The sequence below is a fragment of the Chrysochloris asiatica genome, unplaced genomic scaffold, assembly GCF_000296735.1.
Source record: "Chrysochloris asiatica unplaced genomic scaffold, ChrAsi1.0 scaffold00103, whole genome shotgun sequence".
Classification (NCBI taxonomy): Eukaryota; Metazoa; Chordata; class Mammalia; order Afrosoricida; family Chrysochloridae; genus Chrysochloris; species Chrysochloris asiatica.
In genome coordinates, this window is record NW_006408621.1 from 10343396 (window position 1) to 10364049 (window position 20654).

General features: G+C 40.5%; 1 protein-coding gene across 1 annotated transcript in view; it reads left to right on the top strand.

Moving 5' to 3' along the window:
* GATA6 (GATA binding protein 6) overlaps window positions 1-16860 on the top strand; it is a 33581-nt gene extending 16721 nt beyond the window's left edge. Inside the window, exon 7 of the mRNA XM_006867291.1 lies at window positions 16690-16860. Within this exon, the coding sequence (XP_006867353.1) occupies window positions 16690-16860 (171 nt within the window). The remainder of the gene's footprint in view (window positions 1-16689) is intronic.
* Window positions 16861-20654: the final 3794 nt, after the last annotated feature.

The window sequence follows — 20654 nt, forward strand, 5'->3', positions numbered from 1 at the left end:
ATTTAATAGGGTATTAACTGAGCTACAAAAGAAGGAGCACTCTTAAGGCATATCCGTAGTGGAAGATGAGGTAGGCCCGGGGTGGAGGTAGGGTCACACATTCTTTCACTTAGAGATGCAAGTGAAAACACAACTGCGCATCTGCCTTTACTTAATGATTGTGAGTTGTACAGGTTCTTATTAAACTTGCTGTTCATTTTCGTTTCACCCCTGGGAAGTCATCTGTCGGAGATACCAGTTGGCATTTTCAGCTAGTTGCTTTTAAGTGTGAGTACAGGGTTCTGGATGTGCCTTTTCCTATGGTTCATTCATGGTGTGGGCTCCTAGCAGTACGCAGGTTCCTTGCTTTATGGTGAAAGTATCATAGAAGCTGAGTTTCTGGAAGGAGGCTGTCCCATTTGCTATGAAGGAAGCCCCTGAGCTCCCGCCCCAGCAAGAGGCCGGCGTGAGGCACAGGCAGGCATTCTTCCAGAGGGAGTGTAGAAACCTGGACTTTGAGTTTTGTTGACTTGCTTGCATGTCTTCGTTTTATTGACTTGTTGCTAATTTGTGTTTTAGCTAGATTTCTGACTTGGAAAGAGGAATTCTTCCTTCTGATAGTTATCAAGTTGTGACTCAGTGCATCATGACTCAGTTTCTCTTTGTTCCTGTGGGGCTGTGTTTGTGAGGTGGGGGGAGGGCAGTTTGCTTCCTGTCTGAGATCAGGAAGACTTTACTATAAGGCCCTTCTTGTTGCTGCTTGGAATTCTTTGTGTTTATTAAGAAATAAATCGAGTTTTTGATAGACAGAAGATTAATTTCTGTGGCTTGTGAACTTAAAATTTCCTGAAAATAGACCTCCATTTTGAATAAAAAATATTTTCTTATATATGTGTGAGGGTAAGTGAAAAAGTATTGCTAGTAGATTTCCAGTTCAAAGGTGCATGAATTTATTTGAAACAAAATGTGTTTAGACATGTCTCTGGCATCAGTGAATGAATGGCAGCTGACAAGTTCTCTCAGTAAGACTTAGCTCTATTTCGGTCTTGTTAGAACCCAAAAAACACTCAGACCGACTGCCATCAAGTCAACTTTGATTCATAGCGACCCTCTACAGGGTTTCTGAAGCTGCAAATCATATCCTTCTTCCTAGGTGGGTTTGAACTGCTGACCTTGTAGTTAGCAATCCAGTGGTTAGCCTACAGTACCGTGAGGTCTCCTTTAGTCTTCTTGTTGTTCGTTCAGTGCTATTGAGTTGGTTCTGACTCTTAGAGACCCTGTATAAGGCTTCTGAGGAGCGACTGGTGGGTTCAGACTGCCAGTCTTACAGTTAGTAGTCCAGTGCGTATCCTATAGTGCCACACCAGGACCCCTTAGTCTTGCTAAGTACTGTCAAGTCAGTTTCACCTCAGCAAAGCAAGGAATGGCTGGTGAGTTTGAACCGCCTACCTAGAGGTTCAAACTGATCTTGCAGTCCAGTGGTTTTACCAGGATTAGGCTGCCTCAGAAAGAGGTCCAATCAGAACAGTGACTTCTAAGGAAATCTATCTGTTGGGCAAGTTCAATTCAAGGCTAAGAGATCAGCTCAAAAATGACTATATTATTTTGGGATTCCAAATGGAATCGAATTTCTGAAGCACATAGAAAGTTAAAAACTGCTTTGGTGAGAAAAAGGTCAGAAAAGTTGAGCTAAGGAGTTTTTTTCCCCACAACAGTGTACTTGCTTATTCTTCCAAGGGTAGCGATGGCTATCCTTCAAGAATTTTTTTGGGAAACTACCTCCTGCCCTACAGCCCTGATCTCTAACCCCTTGTCTTTTTATTCCTTAAACTCAAATAACATGTAAAATGAGCAGAATTCGAGGGTTCCCAAACTGCCAAAAGGATAGAGAGACAGACGGACACACCACCTTCAAAAGTGTGTAGACCTTGAAGTCTATATGTTGAGAAACAGTTACTTTGCACTTTCATACTTTTGCTTAATTAAGGTCTCTATGGTTTTGTTAGAAATACTTTTGACTTAGCCTAGCATATGTAGATTTATATGAAAATGTTAAGCCTAGTTGACCTAAGTAGATATTTGGAAGATTTAACATTTACTTTTGTGGATCATAAAGATACTAAAATCTTTTTCATTAAATTCCATTTATTGAGTTACATTTTATAGATTGTTTTTCTGTTACTTAGGGGGAAAACACAATAACATGTTCTATTCCAGAAATTTGTAAATAATATTTAATAAGTACTCTATCAAGTGTCTCAGCCAGATTTATAACTAGAAAGTCATAAAACTGGAAGGTACTTTATAACTTTATAGCTCAGTTCCCAAACAAGTATCTTCTTAATTTCCTTTGGGATAGGGAGGATTTTAAGATGAAATTTGCGGCAAGATTTACTGTCTGAGAATAAAAGTCACAATGTAATTTTCTGGCCTGAAAATACCTTGTATAAATATTTATTTGAATAAATCTAAATGTGCTTAGGTTTATATTGAATCTACACATATCATAATGTTGAAGTCATCATTTAACATGTAATATTGAAACTGATGGGGAGGTAATATGAGGAGGCTTCAAAAAGTTCATGGACAAATTCCTTTTTTTCATGAACTTTTTGAAGCCTCCTCATTTATTTGATTAGCCCTTGCATTACTGGTTAAGAAGTGTAGCTTAATCATCTCTATGGAAGACACTGTGTAATTGAAGTCCCCAACTTCCAATTGTCCATACTGTGGTGGAGGTTGAGGAGGGCTGATATAGACATAGATCTTACGAATAGTCGAGATTTGGAGATGTTTTAACTGAGCTACAAACAATGTGCTTTGTTGGAAGAAGCAAGAAAATTCTGACTGCAGAGTTGGAAATGGCTTCACACAATAGATGAGCTATGAAATAGTTGGGTAGGATTTTTGCAAGGGCAAAATTTGGGATATAGGCATCCTGAGAAGTAGATAGAGTCATGGGTACCTGTGGTACTTAGGCAAAGAGTTATAGGGGTTCCATGTGGCTGGAGTTTAAGTTGTAAGAAGCCAAAGGTAAGGCTGGAAAAGTAGGTGGAAGCAGTCCTGTTTAACAAAAATGTTTTAAATCATTGTCAAGGCTGCCATTTCTAAATGTGGGGAATTTATTTAGCCCTCACTTGTGTTTTCTGCCAGCATGCCAACAAAATAATCTATAAAATATAGCTGAGTAAATTGAATTCAGTAAAAAAGATTTTTCCTTTCTTACAATCCACAAAAGTAAAGGAAAAGTCTTCTGATGTCTACCATCAATTATAACATTTTAAATTGGGAGTATTTTGATGATTGATATGTAATACGCCTTCATGTTTAAAAGGGGTTTCTTCTTCCTCACAATTAGGAACCATATACTCCTAGAGGTGATTGCACGCCCTCAGCTCTCACAACAGGGATGCACTTAGTACTTCTCTCTGCCCAGATCTTCTCAGAGCAAGGTGATAGGGGTGGCTGTCCGGCCACCTTCCCAACAGGATCGTTTCTTACCGTGATGGTTCATTGTTAAGGAACAGACAACTGCAGGGAGAGGCAGACATCCTTCAACTAAGAGAACACCTAAATTCTGTTCATTGCTCTTGTATCGATGCCTTCGGGTGGGTCTTAACTAGTCTTTGGTCCACTGCTCCATATTAAGTAACCCACCTGGTGCCATTGAGTTGATTCTGACTCACTGCCATTCAACAGGACATTCTGAGACTGTAAAACGGAGACAGCCTCATTTTCTCTCATGCATCAGCATGTATTCAAACTGCTTAACTCATTATACCACCAGGGTCTTAATATTCTCCTCTCATCATTTATTCTTCTGGGCTGCTCTGTGCTCAGTGTGACCTATTTCTCCTCATGTCATCACTCCCTGATAATACTTTTATTCAACAACCTTATCAGAAGAAATCATTTCTCCTGAGCTCTGTGATGCTCACTCAGTCTTGTGCTAGAAGTAGTTTGAAAGAGTTAATGTTGTTGTTGTTGTTGTTAAGTGCCATCGAGTCGGTTCCGACCCATAGCGACCCTGTACAGGGTTTCCGAGGGTGTAAATCTTTACGGGAGTAGAAAGCCTCATCTTTCTCCCGTGGAGTGGCTGGTAGTTTCGAACCGCTGACCTTAAGGTTCGCAGCCCGATTCGTAACCACTACGCTACCAGAGTAAACACCTCTAAATCCATATGGAGTCCTGCTGTGGTACTGTAGGATCAGCACTAGACTGCTAACCACAAGGTTAGCAGTTCAAACCCACCAGTGCTCTTTGGTAACCCTATACAGGTTTGCGCCGAGTCAGAGTTGATTCAGCGGCATTTAACAAATAACAGTGGTGAAAACTGGGGAGAAAAATTTTGTCACAAAGCTTTTTATGTGTTGCTCAGTTGATGAGAGATTTTATATTGGCAAATTTATTTCATTATTTTTTCTCCAAGTAACTGACTCACTTTGGATTTACCAGGGTATTGTGGTTGTTCAAATTGTCAAAGGGTCATTTGTGAAAGATTTAATTTATGCTTATTATATTAGTAGCATATAATATGAGGGGGCTTCAAAAAGTTCATGGGAAAATTCCATTATCTTTTCATTTAATTTTTCCACAAACTTTTTGAAGCTCCTCATGTTAGTTGCTTTCGCTGAGAAAAACCTGACTTTGTTGAGGTTCTGATTAATACGCACGCCTGCATTAACTGATGGAGGGACTAGGGCAGAAAATTGTCCCTGATTTCCTGCTTGAATATCCCTTAGGCGTCTTTGGCAGACTTGAATGCTAAACATTCACCTTGCGTTTTACCATAGTACTCTTGCTTTGGGGATGTTTTCTCGTTCTCATACTTTCTCATTTCTAATACAGAGGAATTGGAAAGGCAGGAAACTAGCTTCTGTCAACATCTTTCATGTGCCAAGTGCTTTATGTATGTTATTGTTGTTAAGTGCCTTTGAGTAGGTTCTGACTCATTTCTCTTTATTCCTAATTACCACTCTCAAATGAGGTGTTTTTATGATGATTTTCTGTTTGGGAATCGAGACTCAAAAGGTAAGGCTGGGACCCCCTGCCATGTATCACATTAACAGGATGCTGACCCGGCTGGTGCACGTACTAGAGTGAGACGTGAGGGTAGTTATCTCGTTGAGATAAAATAAAGGCTTTGTTTAGTACTTTCAGCAACATATCACCCCACTGAAACAGGTGGGGAAGCAGCACCCATAAGTGCCCCTTCTAGTGACCAAGTCTGTGAAGCACGTCATTAAAATTTCTTACCAATACTATACATAGCAATACTCTATATTATAACGTTTGTATTGTTAAGTGCTGTTGAGTCAGTTCTGAATCATAGTGACCCTGTATAGAGGAGCGTCTGGTGAGTTTGAACCACTGACTTTGTGGTCCAGTGCTTATCCTACAGCACCACACCAGGACTCCATATATTATAATAGTTAGTGATTGATAGGGGCATGTGGTGATCCCATACAATACGCACTGGACTGCTAACCACAGATTGGCAGGTGTAGCCCAACTGCTCCATGGGAGAAAGATGAGGCTTTCTGTTCCTGCAAGGATTTAAAGCCTTGGAAGGCCTAAACAGGGTCACTATGAGTTGGAACTAACTAGACAGAACATAACAACAATACTAGGTAGCAAAAAGAATACTAGGTAATAAACATTACTATTGGACCTAACGTGGTTATAGAAGAGCTCTCAAAATATGAAATACAGATTGCAGTACTGAAATCCTTCTAACAGTGTGATGTAGATCAACACACAGTAATAAACTATCTGGAACTTAAACCTTATTTTATTTTTTAGAGTATTCAAAGTGCCTCCAACTAATCTTCATTAAATCATTTAAAAAATGTTTTCTAATAGACAAGTGCCCGTTTTTTTTTTAATAGTCGAAAACACTTTTTAAATTAAAAAGAGAGAGAGGTAAAAAAAAATTATTAATCTCCTGTAAGGGTCTGTGAAAGTGTTGTGGTTAGATATTATTCTAGCCTCATTTATAAACCAGGATTTTGAGTGACTCCATACATAAGGTCACAAAGCAAGCCTGTGTTGAAGCCGGGACTGGAACCGATGTCTCCTGCTCTGAGCTCAGGGCTGTTAGCACTCCCAGGGAGTCTACCAATCATCACGGTTATTAATAACCCACTTGCCACATGCTACAAGCCATGAACATAAATATTTTGTTGGCATTTTATCTTCACGCTCTGTGTGTGCCAGGCTCCCTTTCTTCCCTCACAGCCCCTTCTAATAACTTACGTTCCTGTCTGACCGCATTGGCCTTTGCTGTGAAAGTCACATGTCACGCTGGCAGGGAACACTGAAGCATGTGGAGTTTGCATACTTTCATTTTGCTTTCCAGGCCTTTTCTGGACTCTTTTTGTTTGTGGTGTGTGTGTTTGTCACACACAGAGGGACAGGGAGAGAGATAAAGAGGCAAATGATAAGAAGGGGCAGTAGAAAATACTTTATGCTCCATTAATATCCAATGGCTTTGTATATTAGGAAACAATAAAACTGTATTACTTTTTAAATAGTCTGTAACATATATACACAATTTATCGCAACTGGTTTATTTAATATGAGCCTCATTAAAGTCTCTGAAAGCCAGAATATCAGGTAAAGAATAAGTTTAGGCAGAGTCATTTGCTTTCCACATGACATCAGGTTAACAGACATCATCCCAGAATAAAACTTTTTCTTTGATAGTTACAGTGGTTTTTTTGTTTTGTTTTGTCTTTTATTTTCCCTGCCTCTGTATGGATAGGCAAAATTGTCATAAAACATGAAATAATGTTACGGGAAAACATGGCCAGATTTAAGAACTCTGACTTAGAATGAATGCTCTAAAATGTTCCTGCTAAATGACTCTTCAAAGAAAATGAATTTCTTTACTGGAACATAAAGCAATTTATTATATGTTTCATGGGTGTCAGCCAAAAGAGTTTCTAGCAATTTGAAGATCTAATGGGTAGGAATTAAATACAATCGGCTTAACTGTTTTGACCTACTTGGTAAATTTCTTTGAAATTTTAATCATAGTAACTTTAATGCAAAGCATCTTCAAATACAGGTATTGACAATGTGATTATGCATAATTCAGCTAATACCTATTCTGTTAGGCCCAGGACACAGAATTGTGAGACTGAGCACAGATTCCTTTATTGACCTCGGACTTCAGTCTTAAAGATTTAAACAAGTAAACAACAAGATATTGATTTCAATGACCTGTTGGAGTCTTGTGAGTAAACAGAATTCCAAGTCAACATATAACGATGTTTATCTGACGGCTTCCTTGATAATGTGACCTGGCATAGTTTCACTCCAGAATCATGTTTTCACTTTGCTAAGCACCAGTACTTTTACTTTGAAACGCTTGTTAATTTTGTTGCTCATTCCTGAGGAAGCCTAAATAAGGTCTGCAGATTATTCTGGGGGCTCAAAGACTGTTGCTGACTCAGTGTGTGACTACAGCAAGCGGCCGAAATTTTTACAGAGTCTCTGTCTTCCTCTTCCACTGAAGGGAGAAAGTAATTCCTACCATCTGGTCCTTATGAGCACCACAGAGGAAATAGAAGATGGCCCAAAAACCTCTTAAGGAAACTGAAAATAGTGCTACTTAAACATAATCATGGAAATGAACAGTGATGCTCTCACTGTAAGACATGAGAAATAGATCCTTACTTTCCTGGTGGGAAATTTAAAGCTTTAGAGTAATTGTAACAAAAAACCATGTTTTAAAGATGGATTTTAGTTTCTCAGAGAGCAGTGGTTTTCATTCCTTCTGATTCTTCCTGCTCTCATGTGCTTTCTGTGGTTTAAGTGCGTTGTGAATGTTCCTGCTTCTCCAGCCCTGGTATGCTTTCTTGAATTGAAATCGATTTAAGATGCCCATCCAATTTCCTAAAAAGTCAGTTTCGTTATGAAAGTTAAGATCTCAGTTCACCAGGATTTGTGAATCTTCTTCAGGATCGTTGCCACTTAAATTTGAAGACTAGAATAGAGCAGTGCATTTTGATTCAAGTTAACTTTTTTCATTAGTAGACTTCAAGTTATGGAACAACCTTCTGCCCCTGCAGTTTATATTTGTACATCAGGGGTGGCGAACCTTTTTTCTGCCAAAATTTATAACATCATTCATGGGACATATAAAATGATCAACATAAAAGTTAGCCTACTATATTTGGTCAAACATTGAATTGACTCACCCCGAATGTGACAGCTGGAACTGCAGTTGCCTTGGCGCAGGGTCAGACCAAGTGATTTCAAAGGCAATATACGGCCCAAGGGTCAGACGCTCCCTACCCGTGTTGTACACTGTTGATTTCCTGATCACCCCCAGAGTACCTATAAACTTTCAGTGAGCGGTACCTTTCTTCACTGTTGCATGCTTGCTGTGTGAGTTGGGCCCAGGTTCGCCAAACAGTTTGCTCCTGGGTCCAGAATAGGTTATGTGCACAGTTCTTCCTTCTGTGAGAATGACAGACAGCAGTGTGCCTGCAACCTAGCTGACTCAGGCCCAGGAGCCAGGAGGGAGGGGCCCCGGGACAGCCAGAGAGCTTCCCAGTCAGGAGCTTGTTGTACTAAATTAGGCCACCTCACCAAAAAAAAAAAAAAAAGTCTTTAAACTCTGCTGCAGAGGAGCCTTGTTGTGGGAGACAATACGATACTTGTGCTCTTGTGCTTGGAGTTGTTACTGGAAAGTTAAGGAAGGTTTTGTTGTGTTGGATGATTTTGAATATCTGAAACCTGTGTGTGTTTTTGTTTCCTTCATGTGCCACCCCTTTAAGGACTGAGATTTTTTTGTCTGATCCTGTGTTACTGGATACAGGATGCATCCAAATTGAAATGAACATAGTATTTTTAGTTATGCGGAGTTTTAAAAGTTAAGGTTTGGAAGTGCTTCCCTTGTGTTGGAATTTAGAAGTCCTTTTCAATTTGTCTTTGGGGAAAGGCAGCCACAAAGCACTGCAGGAGTTTAACCTAGAGTATACAAAAGCAGAGTAGAGCACTCAGACAATGAGGGATGGCTGGCTGCCCTTCACAAGAGAAGTCCTTACCACAAACTAGCTCAATCAAATGTGTAGGAAGGACAGCTCAGAGGCTGTGGAAACCTGCAATCTGAATTCAAGCTGAAGATGTCTCCTGAACACAGGCCAGCGTGCAGTGTTTTGTTCCTTCAGAGTAAGACTGAATTAAGCAGATTTCAGGACCAGAGACTAACCTAAGCACAGCCTGGTAGACTTCCTTTTGGTTTTCCCTCTCAATAGTGAAATTCATGTTTATGATTCACAAGAATTGCCTTTTTACTCTTTTGAAAATGCTGTGCCCTTTTCAAGAGTTCTTTTTCTTTGATGGGTTTGTCTTTCCAGGCATTCCTGTTAAGTCTGTCTCTAGTGCTACCTACTAGTGGGATATGTGAAGCAAAGGAAAAGAGAACTTAGGTTGGTCCCATAGTTGAGCTCACTCTGAGCCAAGCTATCTGCGGCTGAACATTTGACTACCTGAGCTTGTTATGTGCCCTTGAGTCAGTTCCAACTCAGCGAACCCTGTATAGAGCTTCTGAGGAGAGGCTGGTGGGTTTAAACCATTGACCTTGAGGTTAACAGTCCAGTGTGTATCCTCCAGAGTGCCATCAGAACTCTAGTGCATACCCTTGTTGTTGTTGTTGTTGTTAAGTGCCGTCGAGTCGGTTCCGACCCATAGCGACCCTGTACAGGGTTTCCGAGGGTGTAAATCCTTACGGGAGTAGAAAGCCTCATCTTTCTCCCGCGGAACGGCTGGTAGTTTCGAACCGCTGACCTTAAGGTTCGCAGCCCGATTCGTAACCACTACGCTACCAGAGCTCCTAGTGCATACCCTACAAGACCAGAAATCCTTGACTTTTCATTACCAGTTGTTGTGAAGACTAAAACGTAATGTCAGAGTTCAACTGTGCTCAAATACAGTTTTCAATGGCTAATGTTTTAGAAATAGGTTGCCAGGCCTCTGGGTGGGTTCAAACCTCCAAATTCTAAGTTAGCAGCCAAACATGTTAACCGTTTGCACCTTAAAGAGTCTCTACTTTTCACATAATGTCCAAAATGAGCAGAGGTTTATTTTCTCACAGGAAAAAATTCTGGTGATCTAAAAGATTAACTGTGTCTGCTTCATAGGCTTAGCGAATATTTTCCGAGTTCCAATCACAGCAACCCAAGTTCTCCCTGAAGTCATTTATTCCTTTAGGAGGAGTTTACCCGCCCCTCTGCTCTGCTTGTCTCCCACCTAACCTGGCTGGCTTTCAGTGCTAAGCCCGGGCTGGGTCTGGTGCTGATAACACATTCTTTCAACAGGAAGTGCCTCCATTTTCAGTTGTCTGTAGGAGGGTGGAGGGCAGATAAGCTGTGAATGGAAACACAGAGCAGAGTTCTGCTCCACCCTCAAACTGCACTTTGATCAGAGAAAGACTAGGACCCCTGCCTGAGAGGAAGGATGGTTAAACCACCAGCATTCTGAAGCTCTGGTCTCTCCGTTTGCTCAGGAACATTTAAGTTGGTTTAAGTCTGGTGGAATGCTTGCTGTTACTAAGTTGATATGTCAGTCATATGAACTAAAGTTCTTGGAAGGATTTAGCTAGATGTGGGAAAATATTGTTAACCAATTCAAATTTGTCCTTGTGGGGCTTGTGTGTGTGCCCACATGTGTGCATGCGATATTCGCTGGGTCCAGGACTTTAATAACTGTGCCTCACGTGTGTGACTGACCAGGCTCCCACAGCTGTGCCACATAACGTGGAGACACTTAGATTGGTCACGCATGGTCCTTTCAAACCCATTTCAGTCTATTGGAGTTCCCACTCTGATTCCTTTAAAATTTTCCAAGTTCCTTTATGATATCTCTGGTGCTAATGTTTTCTGTTGTTCAGTTCCTGGTGACCCCATGTATCCTATTCTTACTCAAACTTAGACAGACTTGAGTGTGCTGCCATTTCAAGTAAAAAGAGTTAAAGACAAACCCACGGCCATCAAGTCATTTCAGACTTACAGTGACCCTAAAGGGCAGAGTAGAACTGCTTCTGTTTTCTGAGACTAAATCTTTATAGATCAGACAACTTCACCTTTCTCCTGAGGAGTAGGTAGTGACTGGTGTGTTTGACCACCGATCTTTCAGTTAACAGCCCAATACTTAACAAATTGCACCACTCTGGCTCCTTAAAGATAGTCAAAGGAAGGTGTAAATGACTACTTGGCTTGGCCCTCTCCTGTGGACCACCATTACAGTTCATACCCTGCTGTTTTTCACTTACCTAGTGTATTAGGAATTTTCTGTTTCGCTAGAGGGTCTGATTATTTGTACTAATTGCATTGAGCTGATTATTCTGCTTTTCTGAACTATTCTGAGATTATTAAATACATCCATGAAGTATTGGATTACCCAGAAGCAAGATAAGCATGGGTTTATTTATGCTTATTTACTTATCTTGTAGTGAATGATTTTACATTTTTCACCACATCAGAGATTCTGATTCTAGGTCAAGTTGTCACCTGTCTCTCTCCCAACCACATAGCACCTTCATACAGAATCAGTCTCTTTTCAAGTTTTCAATCCCTGACAGGGACTGGGTGTACCCAGTAAGCACAGATTTACTTGTGCTTGATTGCTGATCTGTAAGGACCTCTGGTAGTGTAGTCGGGCTATGAGTTGGGCTGCTTACCTCATGGTCAGCAGTTCAAAATTACCTGCTGTTCCACAGGAGAAAGATGAGGCTTTCTGTTCCCCTTAAAGAGTTATAACATCAAAAACCCTATGCAGGGTCGCTTTGAGTTGGAACTGACTCCAAGGCATACCACCACTACTAATCTGTAGGGAACAGTTTCATACGTACTTCACCACATTTCATGCTTACTTGCTTGCTGGATACTACATCCATAATTTGGGTTGCGAACCACAAGGTCAGCAGTTCAAACCCACCACCAGCTGCTCTTTGGAGATCCTATACAGGGTTGCTCTGAGTTGGAGCCGACTGGCAGTACTTAGCAACAACAACAACAACAAAGCAGCTTGCTTTCTCTTTGTGAGAGCTGTCAGTCAAAGTGAGAGCAGGATGATGGAGGCTTTTCTCACTTAGCTCTGGAGGAATTCCTGCTTATTCTGCCCCTGCTCATTGCTGGTGCTGATTTTGTGTAGACTGGTGAGAGCGTTCCTTCCTCATAACAACAACAATAAAATAATAATAGCTTATATTTACAAGAAAAATTAAACATTTAATTTAGGGTGCATGTATCCTGGCTCCCACATAGCTGGGGAGCCACTCCGGAACAGTCAGAGACTGTTTTTCCTGGTCCCAGCTTTGATGCTGATGGTGGTGGTGCAGACAAGTCTGCTGTCTCAGTACTCCGGACCATTTGGGTGGGCTGCTTCCTGGGCCAATCCAGGTAGCTTCTCCACTTGAGAAAATAGCCTACACTCAAACAGGATAGACCTGGAAACAAAATCACCAAGACATACTATAATCAAATTCTAAAACCAAAGAAAAGGAATGAATCCTGAGAATAGTTTGAGAAAAATGAAAAATTATACTTTTTCAAACATTGTCTCATTTAATTATGATCAACACCCCTTGAGATCAGTAGTTGTTGTTAAGTGCCATCAGTTGGTTCTGACTCATAGTGACCCTGTATAGGTTTTCCAAGGAGCTACTGGTGAGTTAATCAGATGAAACTCTGATTTCTCAGCAGAAAACACGTAGGTAGGAAAATAATGGGATGGCATATGTGAAACTTAGAAAGGAAAAAAATGTCAAGCAAGAATCATATTTCCAGCAAAATTGTCCCCCAAACTATGATGGCAAACTTAGGACATTTCTAGATAAACATAAATTAAAAGAATTTGTAATAGCCAGACCAACTTTACAAAAGCTAAAAGAAGTTCTTTACCAACAATAGCGTACAACAACCTGTTATCAGTACACATGACAGTCACCCAGAACTCAACCCAGATATTGTTGTGTTTAGGTACCTTTTAATCATTTCTGACTCATAGCAACCCTATGCACAACAGAATGAAGCACTACCCCGTCCTGTACTACCCTTACAATTGTTGTCGTGTTTGAGACCATTGGTGCCACTGTATCAGTCTACCTTGTTGGGGGTCTTTTTCACTGATCCTTTACTTTACCAAGCATGATGTCCTTCTCTAGAGATTGGTTCCTCCTGCTAACATGTCCAGAGTATGAGCGCTGAAGTCTCACCATTCTGACTTCTAAGGAACATTCTGTCTGTACTTCTTCTAACACAGATTCATTTGTTCCTCTGGCAGTCCATGGTACTTTCAGTTTTCTTCTCCAACACCATGATTCAAATGCGTCAATTCTTAATAAGGCCTTCCTTTGTCCAAATTCATTGTCCAAATTTCACATGCATATGATGTGATTGAAAATGCCATGGCTTGTGTCAGGCACACCTTAGTCCTCAAACTCCTATCTTTGCTCTTGAACACTTTATAAAGAGGTCATATGCAACAGATTCGCCTAGTGCAATATGTCCTTTGGTTTCTTGATTGTTGTTCCACTAGTGTTGATTGTCGATCCAAGCATAATGAAATCTTTCACAACTTAAGTCTTTTCTCTGTTTATCATGGAGTTTTGTCTTCTCTATATTGAAGGCCGTAGTCTTTGAGCTTCGTCAGTATTTTATATCCTCTTCACTTCTACCTAGCAAGGCTGTGTCATCTGCATTTTGCAGGTTGTTGAATTTAAAGTTCAATTCTGATGCCTTGTTCTTCATATAATCCAATTTGTGGTGAAAGGGTACAACCTTGTGCACCTTTTCTGATTTTAAACCAATCGATGTTCTCTTGTTCTGTTCAAATGATTTGGTCTTCGAGATCTAAGTACCGGTTCCTCATGAGCATAATCAAGTGTTCTGGAATACCCATTCTTTGTAACGTTAGCCATAGTTTGTTATGCTCCACGCAGTCTTAATGCCTTATGTTGTTGCTGTTGTTAAGTGCCGTCGAGTCGGTTCCAACCCATAGCAACCCTGAACAGGGTTTCCGAGGGTGTAAATCCTTACGGGAGTAGAAAGCCTCATCTTTCTCCCGCGGAGCAGCTGGTAGTTTTGAACCACTGACCTTAAGGTTCGCAGCCGGATTCGTAACCACTATGCTACCAGAGCTCCTTAGTCAATAAAATCCATGTAAACATCTTTCTGGTGTTCTATTCTCTGACTTCAACAATGACATCCCGAGTTCCACACTCTCTTCTGAATCCAATTTGCGTTTCTTGCAGCTCCCTGTAGATGTCCTACTGCAATTGTTCTTTTAATTATCTTCAGGAAAATATTACTTGCTTGTGCTATTGATGATATTGTTTGATGGTTTCCGTTTTCAGTTTGGTCACATTTCTTTGGAATGGGCACAAATAGAGATCTCTTTCAATTGGCTGGCCAGGTATCTGTCTTCCAAATTTCTTGGCGTAGATGCGTGAGCCGCCTCCAGCACTTCATCAGTTTGTTGAATCACTTTCATTTGCTTGTGCCTTCAGTGACGTTTGTACTTCTTTCTTCAGTATTACTGGTTCTTCCTTTATATGCTACCTTTTGCAATGGTTGAACATCAATCCACCAGTTATTTTTGGTACAGTAACTCTCTGTATTCTTCCCATCAAAAGAAGACAGACCCTAGATGTAAAAGTGTAACAAATCTACAAGACTGGAAAAAGGGAACCAGAGCTGTCAGTTTACTACAGAAAAGAAAGCCACAAAGTAAAATGAGGGAGTAGTGTAGATTCAGAAGTTCCAAATGAAGAGGAAATCAAGTAGATTTAGTGTTTTCTTTTTTTTTTTTTTTGTATTCAATCTGGATCCACAGTGCATTTGCTCACAAGTGGAGGTTCTGGAATTCAGAGCTAGTGCTAATCACCATATTTATAAAAGTAGAAATCCTTTTATGTCCCTAGCATTCTGTTTGCTTCACAGGATTGCTTGAGCTGTTTCACAGAAGTCTATTTAAATTTTTCAAGGGCTCTGTGAACTTTGCATTTTTAGGAACCCGAAGACCTCAGTTTAAATCATTCCATTTGCATTCTTGAAAAAGAGTTAGGGTGTGGTATGCACTGTTGCTGGGTTTTCACAAACCCACATTTTTGGATAGGACAGGACTGGTTACCTGTGGAAGTGCTGCATTCGATCTGTCTAGTGGGAAGAACATTTGGATCGTCAGCCAGCAAGTCTAATGGCAAGACCCAGTGGGGGTTTACTGAACTGAGGCCCTGGCGCTCCATGCTGTATGCAGTTCCTGTGAGGATGAGAACACGAACCTTGCTCAGGAAAAGGGAAGGTCCATGTTGATCACTGTCTTCTGGCTCCATAAGCTGTTAGATGAGAGCACGTTCCACTCTGTTCAGCTGGTGTCTGATGTCATGTATTTCTCTGATTGGCTTTTAAAAATTTTTCGTTTTCATGTGACGCTAACTCTACCAGCCAAATGGTTGTTTTAAGGATTTTATGGGATCATATATGTAAAAAATGATCCCATATGCTTTGAAAGGTACAAGATGACTTAACTGCTTTAAGTAATAAGTAGCTTGGAATTGGAAGAAATAATTTCTGAATTTTTAGAAGGAACAAGACATGATTAAAAAGCATGTAATGACAGCTAAATTTTAGTCTTTCAGATGTAACTGATTTTAGTTATTTTGGTTTGGCTCTACCAAATTATATGTTTTCTATTTGGCCTTTTCTTATTTGGAGGGAAGGAATTAATTAAATAGGGAAAGGTGAACATTTACATGCTATGATTATGACAAAATATGTTGTTAAGTGCTGTCGAGTCGGTTCCGACTCATAGCAACCCTGTTTAGATGGGTTTCAGAGACAGTAAATATCTGTGGAAACAGAGCCTCGTTTTCTCCAAGGAAGTAACTGGTAGACTTGAACTGCTAATGTGGTTTGCCATACAGTGCTTATCCTACATAGGATACTTAAAATTAAAAAAAAATTTTTTTTTTAATGAAAATTGGCTGTGGTCGGGCTCAAACATGGCTTGTTTTTGGAAGGAATGAAGGCAAATGAGGTAGATAGGTAGATATTAAAACCTGAGTATGTGTTGGTTAAGTTTTCATGAAATCAGTGGTCATGTTGGACTGTGTAGCATTAATATTTAGACATTTGTATAATAACTAAGCCTTTTCATTATGCTGTGTGTATGTGTATTAGTGTCTGTGCAGATGTATATGTGCGTGCATGTATAGGAGAATGTGCACAAGTATATGTCTATGCACAAGCATTCGTGTGTGCATGCAGTACTCTGCAGATGCTCTTGAAGTGACTAGAATACGTGTGTCATTATGACCTGTTAACCTACCCCAGCATAGTTTGTTGTTGGTACTTTTCACACACAAAAAAATTCTTCCAGCTTCCCTTCCTACCTCTGCCCACTTGTTCATCTTGCCTGGTGGCTACTCTTAAGAGTTTTAATGACCAGTGTTAAGCCAGTGACACTACCCCACTGTCAGGCTCCCCTGCTTCCTGTGTGCTGCCTAGGGATGCTGGCTTTATTACTTTCTGTTCAGCTGCTCAGTGACTCAAATACCTCTTGGGTGTGGCTCTTGCCCCAGCCGGACTTACAGCCTCATTTGCATCCATGTGTTTAACTTGCAAGACTGTGCTGAATAACACATTTATTGATAACTCTTTCTCCTCCTCTTTCCTTCCCTCTACCCCCCTGTCCTGCCAGGCAGGTGCCTCCTCAGTGATGTCTGGCCCAGGAGAGAGCACGAATCCGGAGAACAGCGAACTCAAGTATTCAACTCAAGATGGGCTGTACATAGGAGTCAGTCTGCCCTCCCCGGCGGAAGTGACATCCTCTGTGAGACAGGATTCTTGGTGTGCTCTGGCTCTGGCCTGAGCCTGTGGTGACAGGAAGCCGGGAGAGTTTCACCATGGGCCTCATACAACTTTTGTATTATTTTATCAAGCAGTCCAAACAGTTGAAAGTACGCTGACAGAACATTCCTCTGATGCGTTATTTCCGTGCCTTTATTTTGAAAGAGATGTATTTCCAAAGAGCTTTGCTCCACCTTACCATCTGTTCCCTCATGAGAGAAGATGGAGCTCTTCCAGGAGAAAGCCAGCGCAGCACAAGAGCACACCGTTCTTCCCTTGCCAGGACCCTGGTGCTGCCCTCCAGCCAGCCTGCCTCTAGGCTCCAGTGGGGATCCAGTGTCCACTGGGCCGCTTCTGGAAATCAGGACTGGGACTGGGGCCTCTCCTCCTAAGGAATATTGAGAAAGATTTTTAGAAAAGGTTTTATGTATATTGACCCAAATCATGTGCTTCTGGTGGATTTTGGTTATTCGAAAATTTCTTCAGACCTTGTCCACATTCAAATTTCCTATGTGTTCATGGAGAAGACCACTTGAGGCCATTTGTACACATCTCTAGAGGCCGAGTCAGTTCCCGAGGCCTCTTGTCCAATATTGCTCAGTTGGCAAGACCATATTCTAATGTTACCATCCACTGTGACTGATGTCTCTCAAAGTTCATATTGTTTGGGCTGATCTGAAATTGATCAGAATTTGTAAACAGGGTAGCAAACAAAATATTTCTCTTCCATGTATACGATCATGTTGTTTTTAAAGTGCAATTTGCGTTGCAGCAATCCAGTGTTAAATCATTTGCATAAGATTTAACATCATTTTTTATAATGAATGTAAACATTTTAACTTAATGGTACTTAAATAATTTAAAAGAAAAATGTAACTTAGACATTCTTATGCTTCTTTTACAACTACATCCCATTTCTATATTTCCAATTGCTAAAGAAAAATATTTCAAGAACAAATCTTCTCTCAGGAATATTGCCTTTCTCCATTTGTTAAGAATTTTTATACAAGAACACCAATATATCCCTTTGTTTGACTGTGGAATATGTGCTGGAAAAAATTTGCAACAAAACTTTACTACCTAACAGATAACATTTGTAAATACACATCGTTAAACACTATGATGAATTCAAGTCTGTATAGTGTGACTAACCCCCATGCAGGTTGGTTTACATGAAAAAAAAAAAAAAATTTTTTTTAATGGGATGTCATATGGAAACCTATTTCACCAGAGTTTTAAAAATAAAAAGGGTATTGTTTTGTCTCTGTATGGTGAGTTTCTTCCCTTTTAGCTTCATTTTGATTCCTACAATTATGTAGCTGTGTTGTTAAGTGTCATTGATTTGCTTATTTAGTTTCCAAGGCTTTTAAATCTTTGTGGGAGCAGACAGCCTCATCTTTCTCCCAAGGAACGACTGACAAGCTTGAACAGTCAACCTTGTGGTTCACAGTCCAGTGCTGATCCTACAGAGCCACCATACTTCCATATGTGACTATAGACATTCATATAAAAGAAATGTGATGGTTGTAAATTGTTTGAAGGTGATGTTTGCAAATTCTTCCTTTCAGAGAATTGCCCTTTTGAAGCCTTTTATACATGTGATTTATTTGAAGTTGGCACATTGAGTTAGCTATCACTTTCAGTTTACACTGGGGACCATTTTTATAAGTGAAAAGGACCCAGGCTTCCTATAAAATTATCTGAGACTTTAAGTGTTCTGTTTAGGATCAACCCTTAAAAATATTTTAGAAAGTTCAAGATTTCTTCCCTTGGGAAGAAAATCTATCTGGGCCTCAGAAACAGGACAGCTTCCTTCCTATTTCCTCACTTTTGCAGAAGGCCATGAGGTCTCATAAAACTCCTTCTAGGTTGAGACCTTGTACTCACTAGAAAGTATCTAGAAATGATATGAACCAGCCATTGGTGTTCCTTCACTGGCTGGATTTTAGGAAATCAGAGGCTGTTTGACAACATAAAAGTTTTGGCTCCCTGAGCATGGCATGTTTCCTAACTTTTCAGTCATTCTATAGAGTCCTGCCTGAATCTTTCAAGAGATAGGAAGTTTTTCTTAGTGGTGGTGGGTGCTTTCTATGAAAGAATCGGTGGTGTTGGTAGCCTGATGTGTGTGTCTAGAAAATTCACCGATGGTTACACATGCTGGTATCATGGTGGGCAAAGACTGGACCCACCCATAAGAGTGCTGGGCTTGGGGTCAGACCACTTGGCTTTAAGTCCAGCTCTGACATGACTCTGACATTGAGTAAGTTACCTAACTCTACTTTATCTGTAAAATGTGGCATGTAGCATATAACTCATGGAATTAAGTGAGATGATTCATAGAAAGTGTCTAGCCAGTTCTTAGCACGTAGCTTTCACTAAGTGTTAAATTGACTTGAGAAATTTAACTTTATGAAAAAATTACCATCCTATGACATGGGTAATTTGAACAATGTCTCATTTTCTATAGAGTGTCAGAAGTTGATCTGTAGGCATCTGATACTCTTTGGGCACCTGCAACTCTTCGATGCTTGTAGTTAAGTATCATCTAGTCAGTTCCAATCCATAACGACCTTGTATAGCGTTTCTGAGGAGCGGCTTGTGAGTTTGAACTGCTGACCTTATCCTGTAGAGCCACATTGGGACTCCTGAACAATGTTGAGTGCTGTCAAGGCAGCTCTGACTCATAGCGACCCTGTACAGGGTTTTCAGAGGAGAGCTCATGAATTTGAACCATCCATCTTGTGATCTAGATGTATCCTACAGCTCCACACCAGGAATCCCAGGGAGAGTGAAATGAGGACCTGTGTCTGGCCCAGTGGTGGCAGAGATGGAGGGAGGATGCCTGGGAGATACCCATCTAAGTTGGACTAATAGTAGTTTTAAAGAAGGGGACTGGCCAACAGAAGAAAATTATTCCTACACTCTTTTTTTTTCTTTCTTTCTCCCTCTTATGGTTCTTATTATGTTGCAAGTTTTCAGGTTGGGAGTTATTAGAGTAAATATGTTTTGGTTGGAAAATGAATTTGTCTTTCTGGGGCTTCCAAATGCTCTTTTTCACTGCGAATGATCTCATACTGCTGCTTGCAATCCTAAGACATAATTAGGTTTGCTGTCTGCTCCTAGCCCCCTTTTTTTAGAACACAAAGTGAAAAGAATTTCAGCTTTCAAGATAAAAATTGTAAGGGGCAGAAGGAGAGAAGGGGGCTTGTCCATCCTAACAAGGAATGCCACTAATCTGGGTCTTTCATGTGATGACTTTTATATTTGTATGAAGCAGAAATTTGATGAAATTTTCCAAATACACAATCTTCAATACCCCTCTCCTAATCGTGACTGACAAACAAAAAACAAGTCATTCATTTCTTAATAGGGAACATATTTAAATATACAGCCCACCTCAGTTTAAAGAATCCTCAGACCCATTAGCATGAGTTGTAGGATTTATGTCTCCTGTCACCCATGGCTGATTGTAGGCCATCTTACATAAGTGAAGGCTCTGTCTGGGGTCTCTCTTCAGGGTCACTTAATGTTGTTTCCTGGTGCCTATGGGAGGGTCAGGAAAGCAGAGGGAGCCATTCATTTCCCCCTGCAAATAAATTAACTTCTTGCTCATGGGAAATGTTTTCCCCAGTCCTTGGAAATTTGATGTAATTTCAGATCACAGATAAATGAACTGCTGGGAGGGCAATGCAGCTTTCAAAGTGGTAAAATGTAACTTTGATATTCCAAGTTCTCTGGATACTAGCATTGCCTGTGGTGCCTATGGAGCCTGGAGGATCCCAGAAGGGAGTAGTAAGGGGGATGGGGAAGGAGGGG